This window comes from Ranitomeya imitator, chromosome 1 (assembly GCF_032444005.1).
Source record: "Ranitomeya imitator isolate aRanImi1 chromosome 1, aRanImi1.pri, whole genome shotgun sequence".
In the NCBI taxonomy this organism is placed as follows: domain Eukaryota; kingdom Metazoa; phylum Chordata; class Amphibia; order Anura; family Dendrobatidae; genus Ranitomeya; species Ranitomeya imitator.
In genome coordinates, this window is record NC_091282.1 from 918,432,028 (window position 1) to 918,456,678 (window position 24,651).

At 43.1% G+C, this 24,651-nt stretch overlaps 1 protein-coding gene across 1 annotated transcript in view; it reads right to left on the minus strand.

Moving 5' to 3' along the window:
- The window catches only part of LOC138654981 (ras association domain-containing protein 6-like), a 155,284-nt gene that overhangs the window by 32,330 nt on the left and 98,303 nt on the right, over positions 1 to 24,651 (minus strand). The window contains exon 7 of the mRNA XM_069743537.1: positions 24,247 to 24,348. Coding sequence (XP_069599638.1) covers positions 24,247 to 24,348 — 102 coding nt within the window. The remainder of the gene's footprint in view (positions 1 to 24,246; positions 24,349 to 24,651) is intronic.

A 24,651-nucleotide genomic window follows, 5' to 3' on the forward strand; every position in this document is an offset into this window, starting at 1 on the left:
AAGGAAAAAATGAACATTTAACTTTTTAGTCACAAAAATTATCTTTTAGCAACAATTTTTTTATTTTCCCAATGGTAAAAGGAGAAACTGAACCACGAAAGTTGTTGTCCAATTTGTCCTGAGTACGCTGATACCTCATATGTGGGGGTAAACCACTGTTTGGGCGCACGGCAGGGCTTGGAAGGGAAGGAGCGCCATTTGACTTTTTGAATCAAAAATTGGCTCCACTCTTTAGCGGACACCATGTCACGTTTGGAGAGCCCCCGTGTGCCTAAAAATTGGAGCTCCCCCACAAGTGACCCCATTTTGGAAACTAGACGCCCCAAGGAACTTATCTAGATGCATAGTGAGCACTTTGAACCCCCAGGTGCTTCACAAATTGATCTGTAAAAATGAAAAAGTACTTTTTTTTCACAAAAAAATTCTTTTAGCCTCAATTTTTTCATTTTCACATGGGCAACAGGATAAAATGGATCCTAAAATGTGTTGGGCAATTTCTCCTGAGTACACCAATACCTCACATGTGGGGGTAAACCACTGTTTGGGCACATGGTAAGGCTCGGAAGGGAAGGAGCGCCATTTGACTTTTTGAATGAAAAATTATTTCCATCGTTAGCGGACACCATGTCGCGTTTGGATAGCTCCTGTGTGCCTAAACATTGGCGCTCCCCCACAAGTGACCCCATTTTGGAAACTAGACCCCCCAGGGAACTTATTTAGATGCCTAGTGAGCACTTTAAACCCTCAGGTGCTTCACAAATTGATCTGTAAAAATGAAAAAGTACTTTTTTTTCACAAAAAAATTATTTTCGCCTCAATTTTTTCATTTTCACATGGGCAGTAGGATAAAATGGATCATAAAATTTGTTGGGCAATTTCTCCCGAGTACGCCGATACCTCATATGTGGGGGTAAACCACTGTTTGGGCACACGGCAGGGCTCGGAAGGGAAGGCGCGCCATTTGACTTTTTGAATGGAAAATTAGCTCCAATTGTTAGCGGACACCATGTCGCGTTTGGAGAGCCCCCTGTGTGCCTAAACATTGGAGCTCCCCCACAAGTGACCCCATTTTGGAAACTAGACCCCCCAAGGAACTTATCTAGATGCATATTGCGCACTTTAAACCCCCAGGTGCTTCACAGAAGTTTATAACGCAGAGCCATGAAAATAAAAAATAATTTTTCTTTCCTCAAAAATGATTTTTTAGCCTGGAATTTCCTATTTTGCCAAGGATAATGGGAGAAATTGGACCCCAAATATTGTTGTCCAGTTTGTCCTGAGTACGCTGATACCCCATATGTGGGGGTAAACCACTGTTTGGGCGCACGGCAGGGCTCGGAAGGGATGGCACGCCATTTGGCTTTTTAAATGGAAAATTAGCTCCAATCATTAGCGGACACCATGTCACGTTTGGAGAGCCCCTGTGTGCTTAAACATTGGAGATCCCCCAGAAATGACACCATTTTGGAAACTAGACCCCCAAAGGAACTAATCTAGATGTGTGGTGAGGACTTTGAACCCCCAAGTGCTTCACAGAAGTTTATAACGCAGAGCCATGAAAATTAAAAAAAAAAATTATTTTCTCAAAAATGATCTTTTAGCCTGCAATTTTTTATTTTCCCAAGGGTAACAGGAGAAATTTGACCCCAAAAGTTGTTGTCCAGTTTCTCCTGAGTACGCTGATACCCCATATGTGGGGGTAAATCACTGTTTGGGCACATGCCGGGGCTCGGAAGTGAAGTAGTGACGTTTTGAAATGCAGACTTTGATGGAATGCTCTGTGGGCGTCACGTTGCGTTTGCAGAGCCCCTGATGTGGCTTAACAGTAGAAACCCCCCACAAGTGACCCCATTTTGGAAACTAGACCCCCAAAGGAACTTATCTAGATGTGTGGTGAGCACTTTGAACCCCCAAGTGCTTCATAGAAGTTTATAATGCAGAGCCGTGAAAATAATAAATACGTTTTCTTTCCTCAAAAATAATTATTTAGCCCAGAATTTTTTAATTTTCCCAAGGGTAACAGGAGAAATTTGACCCCAATATTTGTTGTCCAGTTTCTCCTGAGTACGGTGATACCCCATATGTGGGGGTAAACTACTGTTTGGGCACATGCCGGGGCTTGGAATTGAAGTAGTGACGTTTTGAAATGCAGACTTTGATGGAATGCTCTGCGGGCGTCACGTTGCGTTTGCAGAGCCCCTGATGTGCCTAAACAGTAGAAACCCCCCACAAGTGACCCCATTTTGGAAACTAGACCCTGAAAGGAACTTATCTAGATGTGTGGTGAGCACTTTGAACCCCCAAGTGCTTCATAGAAGTTTATAATGCAGAGCCGTGAAAATAATAAATACGTTTTCTTTCCTCAAAAATAATTATTTAGCCCAGAATTTTTTATTTTCCCAAGGGTTACAGGAGAAATTGGACCCCAAAAGTTGTTGTCCAGTTTCTCCTGAGTACGCTGATACCCCATATGTGGGGGTAAACCACTGTTTGGGCACACGTCGGGGCTCAGAAGGGAAGTAGTGACTTTTGAAATGCAGACTTTGATGGAATGGTCTGCGGGTGTCACGTTGCGTTTGCAGAGCCCCTGGTGTGCCTAAACAGTAGAGACCCCCCACAAGTGACCCCATTTTAGAAACTAGACCCCCCAAGGAACTTATCTAGATATGTGGTGAGCACTTTGAACCCCCAAGTGCTTCACAGACGTTTACAACGCAGAGCCGTGAAAATAAAAAATCATTTTTCTTTCCTCAAAAATTATGTTTTAGCAAGCATTTTTTTAGATTCACAAGGGTAACAGGAGAAATTGGACCCCAGTAATTGTTGCGCAGTTTGTCCTGAGTATGCTGATACCCCATATGTGGGGGTAAACCACTGTTTGGGCACACGTCAGGGCTCGGAAGTGAGGGAGCACCATTTGACTTTTTGAATACGAGATTGGCTGGAATCAATGGTGGCGCCATGTTGCGTTTGGAGACCCCTGATGTGCCTAAACAGTGGTAACCCCTCAATTCTAACTCCAACACTAACCCCAACACACCCCTAACCCTAATCCCAACTGTAGCCATAATCCTAATCACAACCCTAACCCCAACACACCCCTAACCACAACACTAACCCCAACACACCCCTAACCCTAATCACAACCCTAATTCCAACCCTAACCCTAAGGCTATGTGCCCACGTTGCGGATTCGTGTGAGATATTTCCGCACCATTTTTGAAAAATCTGCGGGTAAAAGGCACTGCGTTTTACCTGCGGATTTTCCGCGGATTTCCAGTGTTTTTTGTGCGGATTTCACCTGCGGATTCCTATTGAGGAACAGGTGTAAAACGCTGCGGAATCCGCACAAAGAATTGACATGCTGCGGAAAATACAACGCAGCGTTCCCGCGCGGTATTTTCCGCACCATGGGCACAGCGGATTTGGTTTTTCATATGTTTACATGGTACTGTAAACCTGATGGAACACTGCTGCGAATCCGCAGCCAAATCCGCACCGTGTGCACATAGCCTAATTCTAAAGGTATGTGCACACGCTGCGGAAAACGCTGCGGATCCGCAGCAGTTTCCCATGAGTTTACAGTTCAATGTAAACCTATGGGCAACAAAAATCGCTGTACACATGCTGCGGAAAAACTGCACGGAAACGCAGCGGTTTACATTCCGCAGCATGTCACTTCTTTGTGCGGATTCCGCAGCGGTTTTACAACTGCTCCAATAGAAAATCGCAATTGTAAAACCGCAGTGAAATGCGCAGAAAAAAACGCGGTAAATCCGCCATAAATCCGCAGCGGTTTAGCACTGCGGATTTATCAAATCCGCAGCGGAAAAATCCGCAGAGGACCAGAATACGTGTGCACATTCCTAACCCTAACCCTAGCCCTAACCCTAGCCCTAACCCTACCCCTAACCCTACCCCTAACCCTACCCCTAACCCTACCCCTAACCCTAACCCTACCCCTACCCCTAGCCCTAACCTTAACCCTAACCCTAACCCTAACCCTACCCCTAACCCTATTCTAACATTAGTGGAAAAAAAAAAAATTCTTTATTTTTTTATTGTCCCTACCTATGGGGGTGACAAAAGGGGGGGGTCATTTATTATTTTTTTTATTTTGATCACTGAGATAGATTAGGGGGGTGGATCGGAGTGCAGGGGGGGTGATTGGAGCACGGGGGGAGCGGACACGAGCACGGGGGGGAGCGGAGCACTGGACGGAGGGGAGCCGGAGCAGTGTACCGGCCAGATCGGGGGGGTGGGGGGGCGATCGGAGGGGTGGGGTGGGGGCACACTAGTATTTCCAGCCATGGCCGATGATATTTCAGCATCGGCCATGGCTGGATTGTAATATTTCACCCGTTATAATGGGTGAAATATTACAAATCGCTCTGATTGGCAGTTTCACTTTCAACAGCCAATCAGAGCGATCGTAGCCACGAGGGGGTGAAGCCACCCCCCCTGGGCTAAACTACCACTCCCCCTGTCCCTGCAGATCGGGTGAAATGGGAGTTAACCCTTTCACCCGATCTGCAGGGACGCGATCTTTCCATGACGCCGCATAGGCGTCATGGGTCGGAATGGCACCGACTTTCATGACGCCTACGTGGCGTCATGGGTCGGGAAGGGGTTAATAATTCCCAGTTTATTGTTGAAAAAATACACGGAAACTTTGAATTCTGGAAATAATAGAGTAGAAAAACCATACGGTACATTCCCTGCAAACAAGTGGAATTGTTATTGGACTCAGTAGGGCAAAATTACTATAACGTAAATTGCACCAGATTTCTTGCTCAATTTGCACCCAAAACCATCTTGCACTTGCATAGTACTTATTGTGCTTTATGAACTTTTTTGGAGTGGCTAGATGAGAGGTGTGGCTAACAAGAAATGGGTGGGGCTTGAAATGGTAGTGGCTAAAATGTGGCATATTGCACAAAAATGTAGGCACAAAATTGTAAAGAAAGCTAACCAACCAAGATGTGGTATAAAGTTAAAGCCTCAATTCATCATTGTTTTTGGACCTTTTTTTCCAGTAAAAATGGTTCTAATGGTGAATTTTTTAAATTTTAGCCTTATTTATTTTTAAATTTGTACTATTTTTAGACTTTACTTCATTATGCTGTTTTTTTATTTTCTTTTGATCGACAATGCGGGTGTAGTTTTTAGGCCTTCTTCACATGTGAGTGTCTTCGGTACGTGTTGTGACAGTTTTCATGGTAACGTTAAAGTCCCATAGAGGGACTAAATAAAAATGTTTTTAAAAAAATTGTAAAAATACTTAAAAAAAAAAATCACAAAAGAAGTTAAATAAAACATTTTAAAAAATATAATAATAAATACATATATTTATGTAAAACAAAAGTACACATATTTGGTATCACCGTGTCTGGAATGACCCAATCTATAAAACTGTCATGCTATTTATCCCTTCAGTGAACATTGTAACAAAAATGGCATAAAAACTATGCTTTTTCAACACACTGCACAAAAAAATGGAATAAAAGTGATGCAAATAAAATGGTACCACTGAAAACATAATTTTGTCTCACAAAAAACAAGCAGCCATACAGCTCTGTCAGCGGAGAAATAACAAATTTATAGCTCTCAGAATACAGGTATGCAAAAAAAATGTTTTTTCTATAAAAAATAAATAAAACATTAAAAAAATTATATAAATGAGGTAGCACTGAAATCTCGCTGACCCGAAAAATTAAAATGCGCTATCATTTTTATCACACAGTATTAAAAAAGAAAACAAATTGCTGGCTTTTGTTCATTCTGTCTGCCAAAAATCAAAAATGCCACAAATTGGTACTAATATAAACATCAACTGTTCCTGCAAAAAAACATGTTCTACTTTCTACTGTCAACAGAAATATCAGAAAATTGTTGTTTGTTCAAAATATGGCAATGTAAAAACTCATTTTGAAAAAAATCTAAAGTGTTTTTTAGCATGTGACAACAGCCAAACATAACAAACAATATAAAACTGGTATGGCAGTAATCGCACGGACCCGCAGAATAAAGTCATCTAATCACTGATATCGCTCGAGGAATGGCATAAAAAATAAACACCAATTTTTGACCTGCTGCTGAATGGTTCATTCTGCCTCCCAAAGATCACAGTAAGGCCGGGATCACACATTCGAGAAATACAGCCGAGTCTCGCATGTTAATACCCGGCCCTGTCGCCTGCACTCCGGAGTGGAGCGTGCGGCCACATAGCAATACATGGAGCCGCACGCTCCGCTCCCGAGCGCTGGCGGCAGGGCCGGGTATTAACATGCGAGACTCGACTGTATTTCACGCATGTGTGATCCCGGCCTTAGGCTCAGCTCACATTTAACCTACGCTCTACACAGAGGCTTTCCATATCAATTTCTGAAATATGTTATTCAGATATAGACAGTGTACCGTGGTGGTTTCTCCCTGAACTACTTTTTACTAACAATGGAACCTGAGTTACCCTGACAATGAAAGAAAGAAAGCCAAAGCAAACAGACAATTCTCTATACTCTTCCTTCTAGACCTGTCCTCTGCCTTAGACACAGTTGACCACTGCCTCTTACTACAGATCCTCTCTTCTTTTATTGTCAAAGACCTTGCCCTATCCTGGATCTCCTCATACCTTACCAACTGCACATTTCCTACTTCCTACTTCATTAATACCTCTTCATTTCACCCCCTCTCTGTTGGAGTCCCTCATGGCTCTGCCGTAGGACCCCTTCTCTTCTCAATCTATACCGTTGGCCTGGGACAACTCAAAAAGTCCTGTGGCTTCCAGTACCATCTATAGTGTCTGATGACACTCAGATCTACCTCTCTGGCCCAGATGTCACCTCTCTGCTCTCCAGAATTCGAGAGCATCTATCAGCCATATCTTCCGTCTTCTATTCTCGCTTCCTCAAACTCAATGTAGACAATTCTGAACTAATTATCTTTTCTCCATCTCGCACACCTTCCTTACCTGATCTATCTATCACAATAAATTAATTCACACTTTCCTCTGTCCTAGTAATCTGCTAACTCGAAGTAACCCTTGACTCTGCCCTGTCCTTTAAACCACACATCCAAGCTCTCGGCACCTCCTGTCACCTCCAGCTCAAAAATAATTCCAGAATCCATCCTTTCCTCAACCCTCACTCTACCAAAATGCTTGTGCATGCCCTATTCTTCTCCTGCCTTGACTACTGCAACATCATCCTCTGTGGCCTACCTTCTAACACTCTCGCACCCCTCCAGTCCATCCTTAAAGGGAACCTGTCACCTCCCCCAGGCATTTGCAACTAAAAGAGCCACCTTGTGCAGCAATAATGCTGCAGTCTGACAAGGTGGCTCTATTAGTTCGGTCCCTGGCACTGCTGAAAGAATCGCTTTTGAAATTTGTCCCTCATACCATGAAATCGCCACGGGGCAAGTCTTTCCCCCCTAATCCAGATGCCTCACAGCCATCAATCATTCAATCATGGCCTCTGGTGCCTCCTCTTCCTTCATCAGTGTCGCCGGCGCCTGCGCTGTAAGTTCGAAGGGCAGTGCAACTGCGCATGCCTGAAAAAAAATAACTGCGCAGGCGCCGGCGACGCTAATGAAGGAAGGGCGTGCAGAGGCCATGAGTGATGGCTGTGAGACGTCTGGATTAGAGGGGAAAGACCTGCCCCCGTGGCGATTTCACGGTATGAGGGACAAATTTCAAAAGCATCTCTTTCAGCAGTGCCAGGGACCCGAACTAAAAGAGCCACCTTGTCAGAATGCAGCATTACTGCTGCACAAGGTGGCTTTTTTAGTTACAAATGCCTGGGGGGGTGACAGGTTCCTTTTAACTCTGCTGCCGACTAATTAATCTCTCTCCTCGCTACACTCCCGCTTCCCCTCTTTGCAAATCTCTTCACTGGCTCTCAATTTCCCAGAGTACCCCTTTTACACTACTAACACTGACATACAAAGCCATCTATAACCTTTCTCCTTCGTATATTTCTGAACTAATTTCTCAATATCTTCCCTCACGTAATCTCCGGTCCTCCCAAGACCTCTTTCTCTCCTCGACTCTTAATCGCTCTTCACCCAATCGCTTCCAAGGCTGCTCCCGAATATCCTCCATCATCTGGAATTCTGTGCATCAACACGTCCGGTTATCCACCACATCTGGATCCTTCAAATGGAACCTGAAAACCCATCTCTTCAAAGAAGCTTACATCGTGTAATGACCACATGGTCACCTCAACTCCATCGGAACTACTGCTACCACTGATATACTGTCTCCTTCCCCTTTAGAATGTAAGCCCGCAAGGGCAGGGTCCTCTTCCTCTTCCCTCTGTATCAGTTTGTCATTGTTAGTTTTGTTTACTGTAAGTGATTTTTGTATTTTGATGTAACCCCGTCCAATATACAGCACCATGGAATTAATGGTGCTATATAAATAATAATAATAATAATAATAAATTTTACACACATCTAGCCCAGTTTGGTTTGGACTCCTGAGGACTCAAAGGCTCAAAGCTTTTCATTGTTGAGGACCCCACTGAATGGGAAGTTTCTTGGGCCCTCGAGAAGTGCCTCTCAGCAGCTCGTTCAAAGGACCAACCAAATTGCAGAGATTTGGGATATATCCCACCAATCCCGAAAAGGCTCTCACCTCTCACAAGGTTCTCGGCTGAAGACACTTCTGCACAGCATCAACCTTACTGGCAGCTGGCTGTAATACTTCGAGAGTCATCAAATGACCCAGGTATTTTATACATTCTCAGAAGGAATGGCATTTTTTTAGCTTGATCTTCAGTCCATGGTCTCGAAGTCCCTGCAGGACCTACCGTAATTTCTGCAGATAATCCTTGAATAATGTGCCGAACACCACCACATCGTCCAGTTAGATCAACACGAACTCATACATAGTAACATAGTAACATAGTTAGTAAGGCCGAAAAAAGACATTTGTCCATCCAGTTCAGCCTATATTCCATCATAATAAATCCCCAGATCTACGTCCTTCTACAGAACCTAATTGTATGATACAATATTGTTCTGCTCCAGGAAGACATCCAGGCCTCTCTTGAACCCCTCGACTGAGTTCGCCATCACCACCTCCTCAGGCAAGCAATTCCAGATTCTCACTGCCCTAACAGTAAAGAATCCTCTTCTATGTTGGTGGAAAAACCTTCTCTCCTCCAGACGCAAAGAATGCCCCCTTGTGCCCGTCACCTTCCTTGGTATAAACAGATCCTCAGCGAGATATTTGTATTGTCCCCTTATATACTTATACATGGTTATTAGATCGCCCCTCAGTCGTCTTTTTTCTAGACTAAATAATCCTAATTTTGCTAATCTATCTGGGTATTGTAGTTCTCCCATCCCCTTTATTAATTTTGTTGCCCTTCTTTGTACTCTCTCTAGTTCCATTATATCCTTCCTGAGCACCGGTGCCCAAAACTGGACACAGTACTCCATGTGCGGTCTAACTAGGGATTTGTACAGAGGCAGTATAATGCTCTCATCATGTGTATCCAGACCTCTTTTAATGCACCCCATGATCCTGTTTGCCTTGGCAGCTGCTGCCTGGCACTGGCTGCTCCAGGTAAGTTTATCATTAACTAGGATCCCCAAGTCCTTCTCCCTGTCAGATTTACCCAGTGGTTTCCCATTCAGTGTGTAATGGTGACATTGATTCCTTCTTCCCATGTGTATAACCTTACATTTATCATTGTTAAACCTCATCTGCCACCTTTCAGCCCAATTTTCCAACTTATCCAGATCCATCTGTAGCAGAATACTATCTTCTCTTGTATTAACTGCTTTACATAGTTTTGTATCATCTGCAACTCGAAGTTCAAGTTGCCCAGGCAATGTTCCATTCCCTGCTGAAATGTCCTAGGTGAATTTGAAAGACCAAACGGCATTCTGTTGAACTCGTAGATTCCCATCAGGAGGATGAACACTGTCTTTACCTTGTCTTTCTCTGCTATTGGAACTTGCCAGTATCCACTTGCTAAATCGAGGGTGGAGAAGTACTTAGCCTGAATCAGATTAGATAGTTATTCTTTGATCCGGCAGAGAGGGTAGGTGTCACGTAGTGTGTGACAATTCAATTTTCTGTAGTCGCCACAGAAGCGGAGGGATCCATCCTCCTTACGTACCGATACCACTGGCACCGCCCAAAGACTCTGGCTCTCTAGTATGACCTCGTTATCCAACATGCTGGCCACCATGTTCTTTTCTTCTTAGTACACTTTTGAAGGAATCTGGCAATAGTGTTCCTAGATAGGAGAAGTATTCCCAGATGGAATCTCATGCTCGGTGGTAGAGGAGCAACTAAAATCTCTTCTATGACAAGAGAAGGCTTCCTGAAATCTTCCAGAAGCCTCTGCTGGACAGCGGTCAGTGTCCTCTGATCCACTCCCATCCGATCCATTATCATTCAGCCATTCCACTCAGTAGTCTGGTTTTCTTTCCTGGCCACTTCAAAAGCATGAGTACAGGCTAAGATAAGATTGGGCTTGAAGTTGAGCTCTTTTCTTCGGAGTATCTTTCCATCAGGCAAATAGACTTCAGCCAGCAGTGCACCCCCTGGTATAGTGACTTCACTACCCAGCATGTTAATGTAAAGGATGGTCACACAGTCATCTTTCACAGTTGCTAGCACATGGGCCATCAATGGTCTTGTCTGGGACCCCTCCCAGAATATCTGCTCAATTTGCATCGCCAGCCCATTTAGCTTTTGATAGGCCCCCACAAATAACATCATCAGCTGTTCGCTTTTCGGTGTGATCACCATTGGTATACGTGAAGGAACTTTCACCAGGCCCACAAGACGACCGGATGAGGTGTTTTTCTGAAAGCTGCAACTTCTCACCACCTGATGCAGGACCCTCTGGGTTGGCTGGTGGTTGTTGTGCATTTGCAGTACCGTGGCCCTTCCTTGGCAAACAGATGGTGATCCAGATCACGTGATATGTTCATTCCCAAAATCACAATTATTCTCCACCTTGGGGTTGATCCACCAGAACCACTCTTTCTGTGACAATGTCTTGGCCACATAGCTTCACTCTCATCCACATGGTTCCCTTCATGAGCAACTGCCCATTGTTAGCTGCTGTAAGAAAACCTCCCATCTTAGGGTTCCATCATATGGCCGAAATTGCTCTCAAAGATCTCTACTTTCTGTCCTTCAAAATCAGCCTCTAGCACTGGACTGCATGAATACAAATCATGTTCTCCACGTTGTAGGCTTTACAAATCAGCTACTGTAGCGGTTGGTAGTTTAAAGCTGGCCCTATCATCTTGAGGTGGGTCTCAGCGTCACAATCCCTGGCTAGATGGCCAACTCGTTGACAACTTCTGCACAGGAGCCTCCTGAGTCTCTGAGTACCAGACGCGTTTCATCTGTGTGGCCTCCGCACCTGAGTTGGGACAGATGAAAGAGCTTGGGAAGACAAATCAGCTACTGTAGCGGTTGGTAGTTTAAAGCTGGCCCTATTATCTTGAGGTGAGTCTCAGGGTCACATTCCCTGGCAAGATGGCCAACACGCTGACAATTTCTGCACAGGAGTCTCCTGAGTCTCTGAGTACCAGACGCATTTCATCTGTGTGGCCTCCGCACCCGAGTTGAGACAGATGAAAGAGCTTGGGGAGACAGACCTGTCTCCAGAGGTTTGACAGGTCTCATTCGTATCTGGGACACTTCCAGTCAAAGGTCTTTGAGTTCTGCTCCCAGAGCCTGAACCACATCCTAGAGAGTCTCCGAGTCTTCAGACCTCACCCAGCTTCTCATCACTTGAGCGCTACTCACTTTCTCCACCACAGGCATGGACTCCTCTTCCCTCTCTATTGCAGCAAGGTAGACATTGTAAAACGTCAGGTCAGCTGTCATCCAGGTCATCTCTTACAACTTGTCCCATAGGAATTTCTTGGCTAACCCAGCTATGAACTGATCCTGCAGCAGACTATTCACCTCCTGGAAAACTCCCATAGCTTTGGTATACCGCCACTGTACTTCATTCAACATTTCTTGCAATGCATTGAAGGTTTGAATTAGAGTCGTGGCTTCCTACTGCAGCCAGTTGAAAAAGAAACTTTGCAGTTGAATCACTTTGGCAGGCCCCTCTGGATTCCTTCCAAAAGCACTAGTATTTTGTCTAAGGTGTCCCTTTCGTACTCGGGCCATTCCATTAATGTCCGTCTGGTGTTGCCTTCCAGGGCATTCAGTACTATTTCTGCACAAAACTCTGGGACCAAGTTGCACATTTTAATAAAACTCTTCATCCTTTCTGTCCAGTATTGTAATAACATATTTTTGCAGTCATATTTTGGCAAATGCTGCAATAGCACCCTGACCAAAAGGTACCCCGTTGGATCCAATGCTGTGGCAAGCAGGTTTGGCACCTGAGCCAGGGCCATTGGCAATAAGGGATCATTTCCCTCCATGTTCCTGTCCATGGCAATAGCTGTATCCTGCCAACTATACCAACATGACCGTGTTCCGGGGTGGTCTCTCCCAGAATACAGCATGCCGAGGACAAAGCTCATGACCAAACAATTTGTCAAGGAACTACTTTTTACTAAAAACAGAACCTGCATTACCTTGAAAATACATGAAAGAAACACAGTTACATTTCACACACACCTAGGCTGGGTCGGCTAAAACCCCTGCGCTACACAACCGATAGATCCACAATGTTTTATCGGATACACTATAACTTCCCTGACCTGTGGTTCAGCCTAATGTGGTAACCGAGAATTAACCAAAGGCAAAAGAAAAATTAGATGGGTGCAAGCTGTGGTCCCTGCAGTGGTGTATCTCAGAGATTCGAAAACGCAATAATTCTCTAAGTTTACAATTTTGTTATGCTGTATGTATACAAGTTCTTCGTAATGAGATGAGTATGTAGCTCTGGTTATACAGTTCTAGTAGCAACCAATGTCTCTAGCTGAGAACTTACGTTACAAGACAAATTCTCTCTAAGTCTGCGTGCATGCTCCCACCGGGATCTCTGTAGTGGGGCCTGAGCTCCGGATTTACCAGCAGTAACCTAGTGACTTATGAGGCTAGCTGTTTATCCATTCGGCCTGTTACCTGGGAGGCTGAGGAGTGGATGTCACGGTGACTGACTGGGTCCGTGGCCCTAGGGGAACGTCCGTTTGATAGATAAGGAAAGGTCTTTAAAGGGGAAATGTTTGTGACGCTACCTGTGGTATTCGGTCAGGGTGACCGACGCTGCTTAGGGGTTCGCTGGGGTGATGTTATGGCAGCAAGATGGTATACCTTCCCACAGGTGAAGTGTATCCCAAGGGCTTCCCAGAAGTGTAGGTGGTGATGGTGGATGGTGTAAGGCGCAGTGAATAATGAGGACACAAGGTTGCAGTCTCTTTACCTTTACTGAAGGATTCAGCATCCACAGTCCAGAGCACCAGATCACAGGATAGGCAGAGTCCAGTCAGTCTGAAGGCAAATCCAGAGTCCCCTTAACCAGGTGGAAATCAGTAGCCTTCCTCTAGCGCCTGTGTGTTGTAGTACCTCCCTGCTGAGCTTCTCGGTAAGGTCCTCACAACTGTTGTAGATGTTCTAGATGTTATGTCTTCCTCTCTGTCCCCCAGATGGTATGGATAGGACAAAACCGTATGACTGGTGGCCTGAGGCTTTTTACAGGAACCCTAGAGATGCCCCAGCCCCCACAAGTTGCCACCATGCCTCCTGGGTGTATGGTCGGGCAGCCAACATAGAATTGACTGTCCTGCCGGTCTCTGGAGCAAGGCTTGGAGACGGTTGCTCCCTCGGTGTTCCAGCCACCGGCTTCTGCGCCTCAGAAGGAGGCTGCCTTCCACAGGGCAGAACTCCCTCTGGTTTTCTCTCCTTGTGCTATGACTTCGTTTCTCACCCGCTACAATACAATTCTCTTTGTGTCCTTCCTTAGGATGCTGCCGCACGTGGGGCAGGTGCAGCTCCGTGACCATCGGTCTAGGCCTCTGACAGGATCCCACCCCTGTCAGGGACCTTTCTGTCTGCAGCTCAGATGTTCCTCCTTTCCCCCTGTCTGCCTGACAGGATATTGCCTAGGCAAAGCCCAGTCAGCCTCTGACTCGACGCTACCTGGGCGAAGCCCAGCCAGCTTCTGACTAACTTTCTATCCAGCCCACCAGTTTTACCTAATTGTGAGGAGTGCCCTAGTAGATAGGAGCAAGGCTCCCCCTGGTGGACTGGAGTGTGAAGTGTGGTGTATGGTTTGTGATACCTGGCAGGAAGATCTCCTTTGCTGCCTTCAGACGTAACATCACTCCCCCTGGTGGAAGAAAAACATTACTGCAACGACCAGAACTCTGGGGCGTTGCACTAGCAGAAGGTCCTCCATGTCACAGTAGATGCTTTGGGGGAAATCCATCTTTGCATCCAACCATAGTCGTCCCACCAAAGTAATTCTCTAACAGGAGTTATGGGAAAAGTATACTTTTCTTCAGTAATGTAGTCAACTTCTGGAATATAGTGAACTCCCAGTATGGAAGTGTATCATCCTACTCCAGTCAGCTCTCTGCTCGAACTGAAAAACATGAGGTCTGCAATGTAGTCTATTCAAGAGGCAACAGTGACCTCCTGTGGCCGGAGTGTGATACTGCAACAATGTCTATTCATTACCATTTATGCAAATAGTCTCTTCAGAGAGGAAGAGAACTAGAACTCTAGTGCCAGCTATTGGAAGGTAGTTATTACATGGCTATTATATTCATTACCATTTCACACAGACAGAACCACCGATGGAAGATTCCTTGTAAATGAGGCAGATAGAAACACTGTGGATGCAGTGTTAATTGGTGCTCCTTCCACTCTGAGCCCTGCCTTGTGCCCAAACAATAGTTTTCCATCGTATATGGGGTTTTGGTGTATTTAGGAGAAATTGTACAGCAAATGTTATGTCCATTTTCTTTTGTTAATCTTGTGTAAATTAAAAATTTGGGGCTGAAACAACTTTTTTTGCTGAAAAATGTATTTTTTCATTTTAAGCCCTCAACATTATAAAACTTTGTAAATCAACTTTGGTTTTAAGGTGCTCACCACACCTCCAGATAAGTTCCGTGATGGGTGTAGTTCCTAAAATGGGGTCACTTGTGAGGGGTTTCCACTGTTTAGGCACATCAGGGGCTCTGCAAACGTGACATTACGTCCACTATCTTTTCCAGTCAATTTTGCACTCCAAAAGTTAAATTTATCTCTTTCCATTTTGAGCCCTGCGGTGTGCCCAAACAGTGGTTTTCCATCATATATGGGGTATAGGTGAACTCAGAAGAAATTGCAAAACAATTTGTATGGTCCATTTTCTCCTGTTACCTTTGTGAAAATGAAAAATTTGGGGCTAAAAAAACATATTATGGGGAAAAGTTAAACTTTTATTTTTTTAGTCCACATTGCTTTAATTCCTGTGAAGCACCTGTAAGGTTAAAAAACTTCCTGAATAGGGTTTTGAGCACCTTGAGAGGTGCAGTGTTTAAAATGACTCCTCAGAGTCACTTCAAATGTGATGTGGTCCCTAAATGCTGATGTAAAGGAGACATGTGGCGGTTGTTATTTATGAATTGTAATATGACAATCTGGTTTAAGGGCATAAAAATAAAATGTAGAAAATTGTTAAATTTTTGCCAAAATGCCAATATTTTCACAAATAAATGCAAAAACAAAATTGACTTAAACTTACCACTAACAAAAAGTACAATATGTCACAAAAAAAATCAGTCTCAGAATCACTGAGATATGTTGAAGCTTTCCAGAGTTATTACCTAATAAAGTGATACTGGTCAGAATTGTAAAATTTGGCCTGGTCAGAAAGATGAAAACGAGCTCAGGGGTTGAAGGGGTTAAACATAGGTAGGACCAAGAAGAAACAGTATAATTTTAGCATGCACTTTAACATATGATTTATACTAGTTACTCAGTTTTAATTCAACAATTTAAAGTTATGTTTTATTTTTGATTGGTTAAAATAAGGTTGTTGTTTTTTTACTTCAGATTTCTGCTAATGCACATAAAACTGCAAATCAGTGATGTGGGAAGGGTTATACAGAGCACAGCATTCAGTGAACTGGTAGCTCAGCAGCACAGAAAACAGTGATTGTATTTTATCAAAACTGCAGCAGCAGCCATGAAGTTGATAGATTGCTGGAATCAGAGTCTCTGTCCCACAACATGCTGTTCTCATATGGGGTAGCAAACATCTGCCAACAGGTAAATAAGGCCATACTCTAAGATCCACACCAGCCTATATATATATATATATATATACACACGCACAGTATATAACCAAAAAAGCAGATCAGCACAATGTATACTGTCGGGTGCACAAGCTTTTACTGCAATCCATCCACTATGCAAAAAAATCCAATAACATTAGAAAAAGAAGGCAGCACTCCTTTCTTTAGGTGAAATTCTGTGGTTTAATTCAGACCCACATGGCAGGCGACGTTTCGGCTCCTGTTGAGCCTTTCTCAAGCAGTGAATCATTTACAACAGTAAGGTTAAATACATGGGTTAATTGCTCATAATCTTTACAAAAAGTGCTTTAAAAATAGTTTTTAGCAAGCTTACAGTGTTACATTATGTTCATGGATCCAATGGGCAGTATAGTGTGACAATTCCTAAAAAGTGACGATTCCTAAAAAGTGCCCTTTGCATACAGTGCGCTATACAATGTGAACAGGACAATCATCTGATAGGTATTGTTAATAAAGTGAGGCTGTGCTTAAATATATACCCCAACAGGGTGAGTTTCTTTTAAATATATTTATTAACTGCACTTTATTGACAATACCTATCAGATGATTGTACTATTCACATTGTATAGCTCACTGTATGCAAAAAGGGCACTTTTTAGGAATTGTCACACTATACTGCACATTGGATCTATGAACATAATGTAACACCGTAAGCATGCTAAAAGCTATTTTTAAAGCACTTTTTGTAAAGATTACGAACAATTAACGCATGTATTAAAACTCACTGTTGTAAATGATTCACTGCATGAGAAAGGCTCAATAGGAGCTGAAACGTCACCTGCCGTGTGGGTCTGAATTAAACCACTGAATTTCACCTAAAGAAAGGAGTGCTGCCTTCTTTTTCTAATGTATGTATGTATATATATATGTATATATATCTATCTATATATATATATATATATATATATATATATATATACGCAGTTCAGACCAAAAGTTTGGACATACCTTCTCATTTAAAGATTTTTCTATATTTTCATGACTAGGAAAATTGTACATTCAATGGAGGCATCAACACTATGAATTAGCACATGTGGAATTACAGTGGGGCAAAAAAGTATTTAGTCAGTCAGCAATAGTGCAAGTTCCACCACTTAAAAAGATGAGAGGCGTCTGTAATTTACATCATAGGTAGACCTCAACTATGGGAGACAAACGGAGAAAAAAAATCCAGAAAATCACATTGTCTGTTTTTTAATCATTTTTTTTGCATTTTATGGTGGAAAATAAGTATTTGGTCAGAAACAAAATTTCATCTCAATACTTTGTAATATATCCTTTGTTGGCAATGACAGAGGTCAAACGTTTTCTGTAAGTCTTCACAAGGTTGCCACACACTGTTGTTGGTATGATGGCCACTCGTTTTCCTTTACTTAGCTGATTTTTTCTTGCCATAATACAAATTCTAACAGTCTATTCAGTAGGATCAGCTGTGTATCCACCAGACTTCTGCTCAACACAACTGATGGTCCCAGCACCATTTATAATGCAAGAAATCCCATTTATTAAACCTGACAGGGCACACCTGTGAAGTGAAAACCATTCCCAGTGACTACCTCTTGAAGCTCATCAAGAGAATGCCAAGAGTGTGCAAAGCAGTCATCAAAGCAAAAGGTGGCTACTTTGAAGAACCTAGAATGTAAGGGTATGTGTCCACGTTCAGGATTGCATCAGGATTTGGTCAGGATTTTCCATCAGTTTTTGTAAGCCAAAACCAGGAGTGGGTGATAAATACAGAAGTGGTGCATATGTTTCTATTATACTTTTCCTCTATTTGTTCCACTCCTGGTTTTGGCTTACAAATACTGATGAAAAATCCTGACCAAATCCTGATGCAATCCTGAACGTGGACACATACCCTAAGACATAACAAAAAAATATGAAACTACTGAAATTAAGTATATAATTCCACGTGTTAATTCATAGTTTTGATTCCTTCAGTGTGAATGTACAATTTTCCTAGTCATGAAAATATAGAAAAATCTTTAAATGAGAATGTGACCAAACTTCTGGTCTGTACTGTATATACTGTATATATATATATATATATATATATATATATATATATATATATATATATATATATATTCTTTTTTCAGAGAATGTGAATGATAACACCAAAACTTTTTCTCCACAGTTAGTGGTTGGGAGCAGCCATTTAATGTCAAACTACTGTGTTTTCTCTTAAGTCATAATAACAACCCAAAACATCCAAATGATCCTGATTGAAAGTTCCCATACCCCATTTCTTAATACCATGTATTGCCCCCCCTAACATCAATGACAGCTTGAAGTATTTTGTGGTAGTTGTGGATGAGGTTCTTTATTTTCTCAGATGGTAAAGCTGTCCACTCTTCTTTTCAAAAATCCTCCAACTCCTGTAAATTTCTTGGCTGTCTAGCATGAACTGCGCTCTTGAGATCTCCCCAAAGTGGCTCAATGATATTGAGGTCAGGAGACTGAGATGGCCTCTCCAGAATTTCACTTTGTTCTGCTGTAGCCAATGACAGTTTACTTGGCCTTGTGTTTTGGATTGTTGTCATGTTGAAACGTCCAAGTACATCCCATGCGCAGCTTCCGGGCTGATGAGTGCAAATTTGCCTCCAGTATTTTCTGATAACGTGCTGCATTCATCTTTCCTTCAACTCTGACCAAGTATCCTGTGCCTTTGTAGCTCACACATCCCCAAAACATCACCAATCCACCTCCGTGCTTTACAGTAGGAATGGCGTTCCTTTCATCATAGGCCTTGTTGACCTCTCTCCAAATGTAATGTTTATGGTTGTGGACAAAAAGTTCAATTTTGGTCTCATCACTCCAAATTACCTTGTTCCAGAAATTTGAGCCTTGTCTCTGTGCTGTTTTATGTATTGTAGGCGAGATACTTTATGGCATTTGCAAAGTAATGGCTTTCTTCAGGCAACTCGACCATGCAGCCCATTTCTCTTCAAGTGCCTCCTTATTGTGCATCTTGAAACAGCCACACCGCAAGTTTTCAGAGAGTCCTATATTTCAGCTGATGTTATTTGTGGGTATTTCTTTGCATCCCGAACAATTTTCCTGGCAGTTGTGAATGACATTTTTGTTGGTCTACCTGACCGTGGTTTTATTTTTATAGAGCCCCTTTTTTCCATTTGTTAATCACAGTTTGAACTCTGCTGACTGGCATTATCAATTCCTTGGATATCTTACTGTATCCATTTCCTGTTTTATACAGTTCAACTACCTTTTCCCGTAGACCCATTGACAATTCTTTTGCTTTCCCCTTGACTCATAATCCAGAATCGTCAGTGGCTGGATGAAAGATGCAAGAGTCAGTCTGAATCCCAGAAACTCACTCAGCTTTTATGCACACACACTGATTACAATAAAACAGGTCACAGGTGAGGATGTTACCTTTAGTAGCCATTCAAACCCATTTTTGTCAACTTCTGTGCATGTTATCAAGCCAAAATCACTAGGGTACATAAACTTTTGATAAGGGTCATTTGGGTCTTTTGAGTTGTCAATATGATTGAAAAAGAGAAAATACAGTAGTTTAATAATAATAATAATATAATAATAATAATTTTTATTTATATAGCGCCAACATATTCCGCAGCGCTTTACAAATTATAGAGGGGACTTGCACAGACAATAGACATTACAGCATAACAGAAATACAGTTCAAAACAGATACCAGGAGGAATGAGGGCCCTGCTCGCAAGCTTACAAACTATGAGGAAAAGGGGAGACACGAGAGGTGGATGGTAACAAATGCTATAGTTATTCGGACCAGCCATAGTGTAAGGCTCGGGTGTTCATGTAAAGCTGCATGAACCAGTTAACTGCCTAAGTATGTAACAGTACATACACAGAGGGCTATTAACTGCATAAAGTGAATGAGAACATTCATTTTTTTTTTTTTTTTTAAATAGGCCACACAGGGATCATTACGTTAATGCATTGAGGCGGTAGGCCAGTCTGAACAAATGAGTTTTTAGGGCACGCTTAAAACTGTGGGGATTGGGGATTAATCGCATTAACCTAGGTAGTGCATTCCAAAGAATCGGCGCAGCACGTGTAAAGTCTTGGAGACGGGAGTGGGAGGTTCTGATTATTGAGGATGCTAACCTGAGGTCATTAGTGGAGCGGAGGGCACGGGTAGGGTGGTAGACTGAGACCAGAGAGGAGATGTAGGGTGGTGCTGAGCCATGGAGTGCTTTGTGGATGAGGGTAATAGTTTTGTACTGGATTCTGGAGTGGATGGGTAGCCAGTGTAATGACTGGCACAAGGTAGAGGCATCGGTGTAACGGTTGGTGAGGAATATGATCCTGGCAGCAGCATTCAGGACAGATTGAAGCGGGGAGAGTTTGGTAAGAGGGAGGCCGATTAGTAGAGAGTTACAATAGTCCAGACGAGAATGAATAAGTGAAACAGTAAGAGTTTTTGCAGAGTCGAAAGTAAGAAAAGGGCAAATTCTAGAAATGTTTTTGAGATGCAGATAAGAAGAGCGAGCCAGTGATCGGATGTGGGGGGTGAATGAAAGGTCAGAATCAAGGATGACCCCAAGGCAGCGGGCATGTTGCTTTGGAGTAATGGTGGAACCGCACACGGAGATGGAAATGTCAGGCAAAGGTAGGTTAGGAGAAGGAGAGAACACGAGGAGTTCAGTTTTTGACAGGTTTAGTTTCAGATAGAGGGAGGACATGATGTTAGAGACAGCGGTAAGACAATCACTGGTGTTTTCTAATAAGGCAGGCGAGATATCAGGAGCAGAAGTGTATAATTGGGTGTCATCAGCATAAAGATGGTACTGGAAACCAAATCTACTGATTGTTTGTCCAATAGGGGCAGTATACAACGAGAAGAGGAGGGGGCCTAGGACTGATCCTTGAGGAACCCCAACAGTAAGGGGAAGGTGAGAGGAGGAGGAACCAGCAAAACATACAGTGAAGGATCGGTCAGAGAGATAGGAGGAGAACCAAGAGAGAACGGTGTCCTTGAGGCCGATGGAGCGGAGCATAGTGAGGAGGAGCTGATGATCCACAGTATCGAATGCTGCAGAGAGATCCAAGAGAATTAGCATGGAGTAGTGACCATTAGATTTAGCAGTTAGTAGGTCATTAGAGACTTTAGTGAGGGCAGTTTCGGTAGAGTGTAAAGAGCGGAAGCCAGATTGAAGAGGGTCTAGAAGAGAGTTATCTGAGAGATAGCGGGTAAGACGGGAGTGGACCAGGCGTTCGAGGAGTTTAGAGATGAAGGGAAGATTAGAGACAGGTCTATAATTAGCGGCACAGTTTTGGTTGAGGGATGGTTTTTTAAGTAATGGATGTATGATGGCATGCTTAAATGAGGAGGGAAAAATACCGGAAGTGAGGGAAAGGTTGAATATTTTTGTTAGGTGAGAGGTGACAGCCGGGGAAAGGGACTGGAGGAGATGTGACTGAATGGGGTCACTGGTGCAAGTGGTCGGGCGAGAGGATGCAAGGAGCTTGCTTACTTCTTCTTCTGTAACTGGTTCAAAGTCAGAGAGTGAACTAGATGCAGTGGGGGAGGGAGGACAGTGCATGGTATGAAGAGATTGGGATATGATTTCCTGTCGAATGTGGTCAATTTTTTCTTTGAAGTAATTGGCCAGATCGTCAGTGCGGAGATCCGTGGTTGGGGCCTGCTCTCTTGGGTTGAGTAGGGACTGGAACGTGTCAAAGAGACGTTTAGGGTTATTGGACAGGGAGGTGATGAGGGTGTTGAAATAGGTTTGTTTGGAGAGGTGAAGGGCAGAATTGTATGTCTTTAGCATGAACTTATAATGGATGAAGTCTTCGGGTAGATTAGATTTTCTCCACAGACGTTCTGCGCACCTGGAGCACCGCTGCAGGAAATGTGTTAGCAGCGTGTGCCACGATTGTTGCCATCTGTGCTGAGTTGTTTTATGTATAAGAGGAGCAGCTTCATCCAGAGCACTTTGCAAGGTTTCATTGTAATGCTTCAGAGCAGAATCAGGACATGAGATGGAGAAGATTGGGGCCAATGAGGACTGCAAGTTCTTCATAAGTTTCTGGGTGTTAATGGCCTGTATGTTTCTATAAGTGTGGAAAATGGGGGTGACCTGAGCTGGATGGCAGTTCTTGATAGAGAATGAAAGAAGGTTGTGGTCAGAGAGTGGGAGAGGGGAGTTTGTGAAATCATCCACTGAGCAAAGCCGGGAGAAGACCAAGTCAAGGGAGTTTCCATCCTCATGCGTTGGAGAGTTAGTATGCTGCGAGAGGCCGAAAGAGGAGGATAGAGATAAAAGGTGAGAAGCAGATGGGGAGAGGGGAGAAGCAATGGGGATGTTGAAATCACCCATGATAAGGGTGGGGGTGTCACAGGAGAGAAAGTGTGGAAGCCAGGTGGCAAAGTGATCCAGGAACTGATGAGAGGGGCCAGGAGGACGATACACCACCGCCACTCGCATGGAGAAGGGGATGTAGAGTCTGACCACATGGACCTCAAATGAAGGGAAGACAAGTGAGGGCACTTGGGGGATAACTTGGAAAGTACATTTGGGTGAAAGGAGCAGACCAACGCCTCCACCTGCTCTGTTGTCTGATCTTGGGGTATGAGAAAAATGTAGTCCACCATAGGAAAGAGCAGCAGCGGTGGTGTCTGACTGCTGGATCCAGGTTTCAGTAAGAGCCAGGAGATTAAGAGAATTAGAAAGGAAGAAGTCATGAATGAAGGAGAGTTTATTACACACAGAGCGAGAATTCCAAAGGGCACAATTGAAAGAGACAAAAGGCATGCATGGAATATTAATAAGGTTAGAGGGGTTTCTGGTTGTAGCAATTGGGAGGTTTGACTGGCTATAACATGGGGGGCCGGGGTTTGGAGAAATGTCTCCAGGGACTAGGAGAAGGAGGATAGAAAGAGTGAGCAGATGGTTAAGTGATTTGTGAGAGTGTCTCTTGTGTTGGATGGTGGGACTGAATGGATCTGCGCTGTTAAGCAATGTGAACAGAGCATGAGTGCTATACATAGGAGAGGCAAGGATAGAGGGGCCGATATGGATGGAGTGTAGAGAGTTAATGCGAGGGCTGTGAATGTGAGTGAATGCAGCAGCCAGGATATAGATTATACAAATAAATCTGGTGAGTATTTGTGCTGTTTCAAGTGAATATGGATTAGATTTAGATTGTCTTACCTGTCTCCTGCCCTGTCTAACTGCCATATTATAACTGCCGAGTACTTAGAAAAAAAGTACTTTGAATAAAAATACACGAATAATAGTGCACGAATGCATCCCCAAGCTAAGTCTACATTTATAAAAGGCTAGCTCTTAGATCTCCCTTTTTTTTTTTTGTTAAAGCTCGTTAGCAATCAATCTAACTCAGTTGAGACAACAGGACACAATAAATGTAGTGATCAGATAAACAAATGTCCAGGTCTACATGGATCATAAACCGCTTTGAAACAGTTATGTGATCTCTCTGAGTAAGGACATGCAAAAGTCAGTTAAATATCTATAAACACAAACAAATGCATAATAGGATGACTATTGGTAAACTTATAACATATATAGATACATGCAGGATTCAATGCCGAAGATAGAATGACTCAGATACCATCCAAGCTGCTTGCTGTCAGGGAATGGAGCAATAGACATGCAGGATATTTCAGTTCAGAGAATGAATGATAAGTTTACCATCCAAGCTGCTTGCTGTCAGGGAATGGAGCAATAGACATGCAGGATATTTCAGTTCAGAGAATGAATGATAAGTTTACCATCCAAGCTGCTTGCTGTCAGGGAATGGAGCAATAGACATGCAGGATATTTCAGTTCAGAGAATTTTGACAATAGTTTGACAATAAATGGCTTCACCCAACCACTAACCATGAGTGGTGAAAAAGTTTTGGTGTTATCATTCACATTCTCTGAAAAAAGGACAAGAAAACAAAATTCTGCTGGGGTATGTAAAATAGATTATATAAAGTATTAGAAAAATCAGACCTGTGAACAATCATTACCTGCTTACCTTGAACTTATGTAGTAGCTGCTCAATTACTTCTTTTGTTTTCATATTGCTGCTAATCATGACTTTTGTCTCTGAACCAAAAGCTGGAGTGAAAATTGAGGTCTAAGAATAAGAAAGAAGAATTTAGGAAATATTGATTTGAAAAATGAAATTTTAACCTGACTTGTCACTCCTGCAAGTGATTTGTGTGAGCTCTGTAACACTGACGTGCTCGATATTCACACGGATATAGTGTCTGACCATGAACCCATGAAGAGCCCAGCATGTACCATGCACTTTTGAAAGACAGGAAAGAGCGACTTGTTTTAGTAGATTGTATTACCGTATGTTTTTTTTTTGTTTCTAAACCACACACCTAACTCCACTAAATCCATTTTGTGTGCCACACAGAAAAAGTGTTCCTAG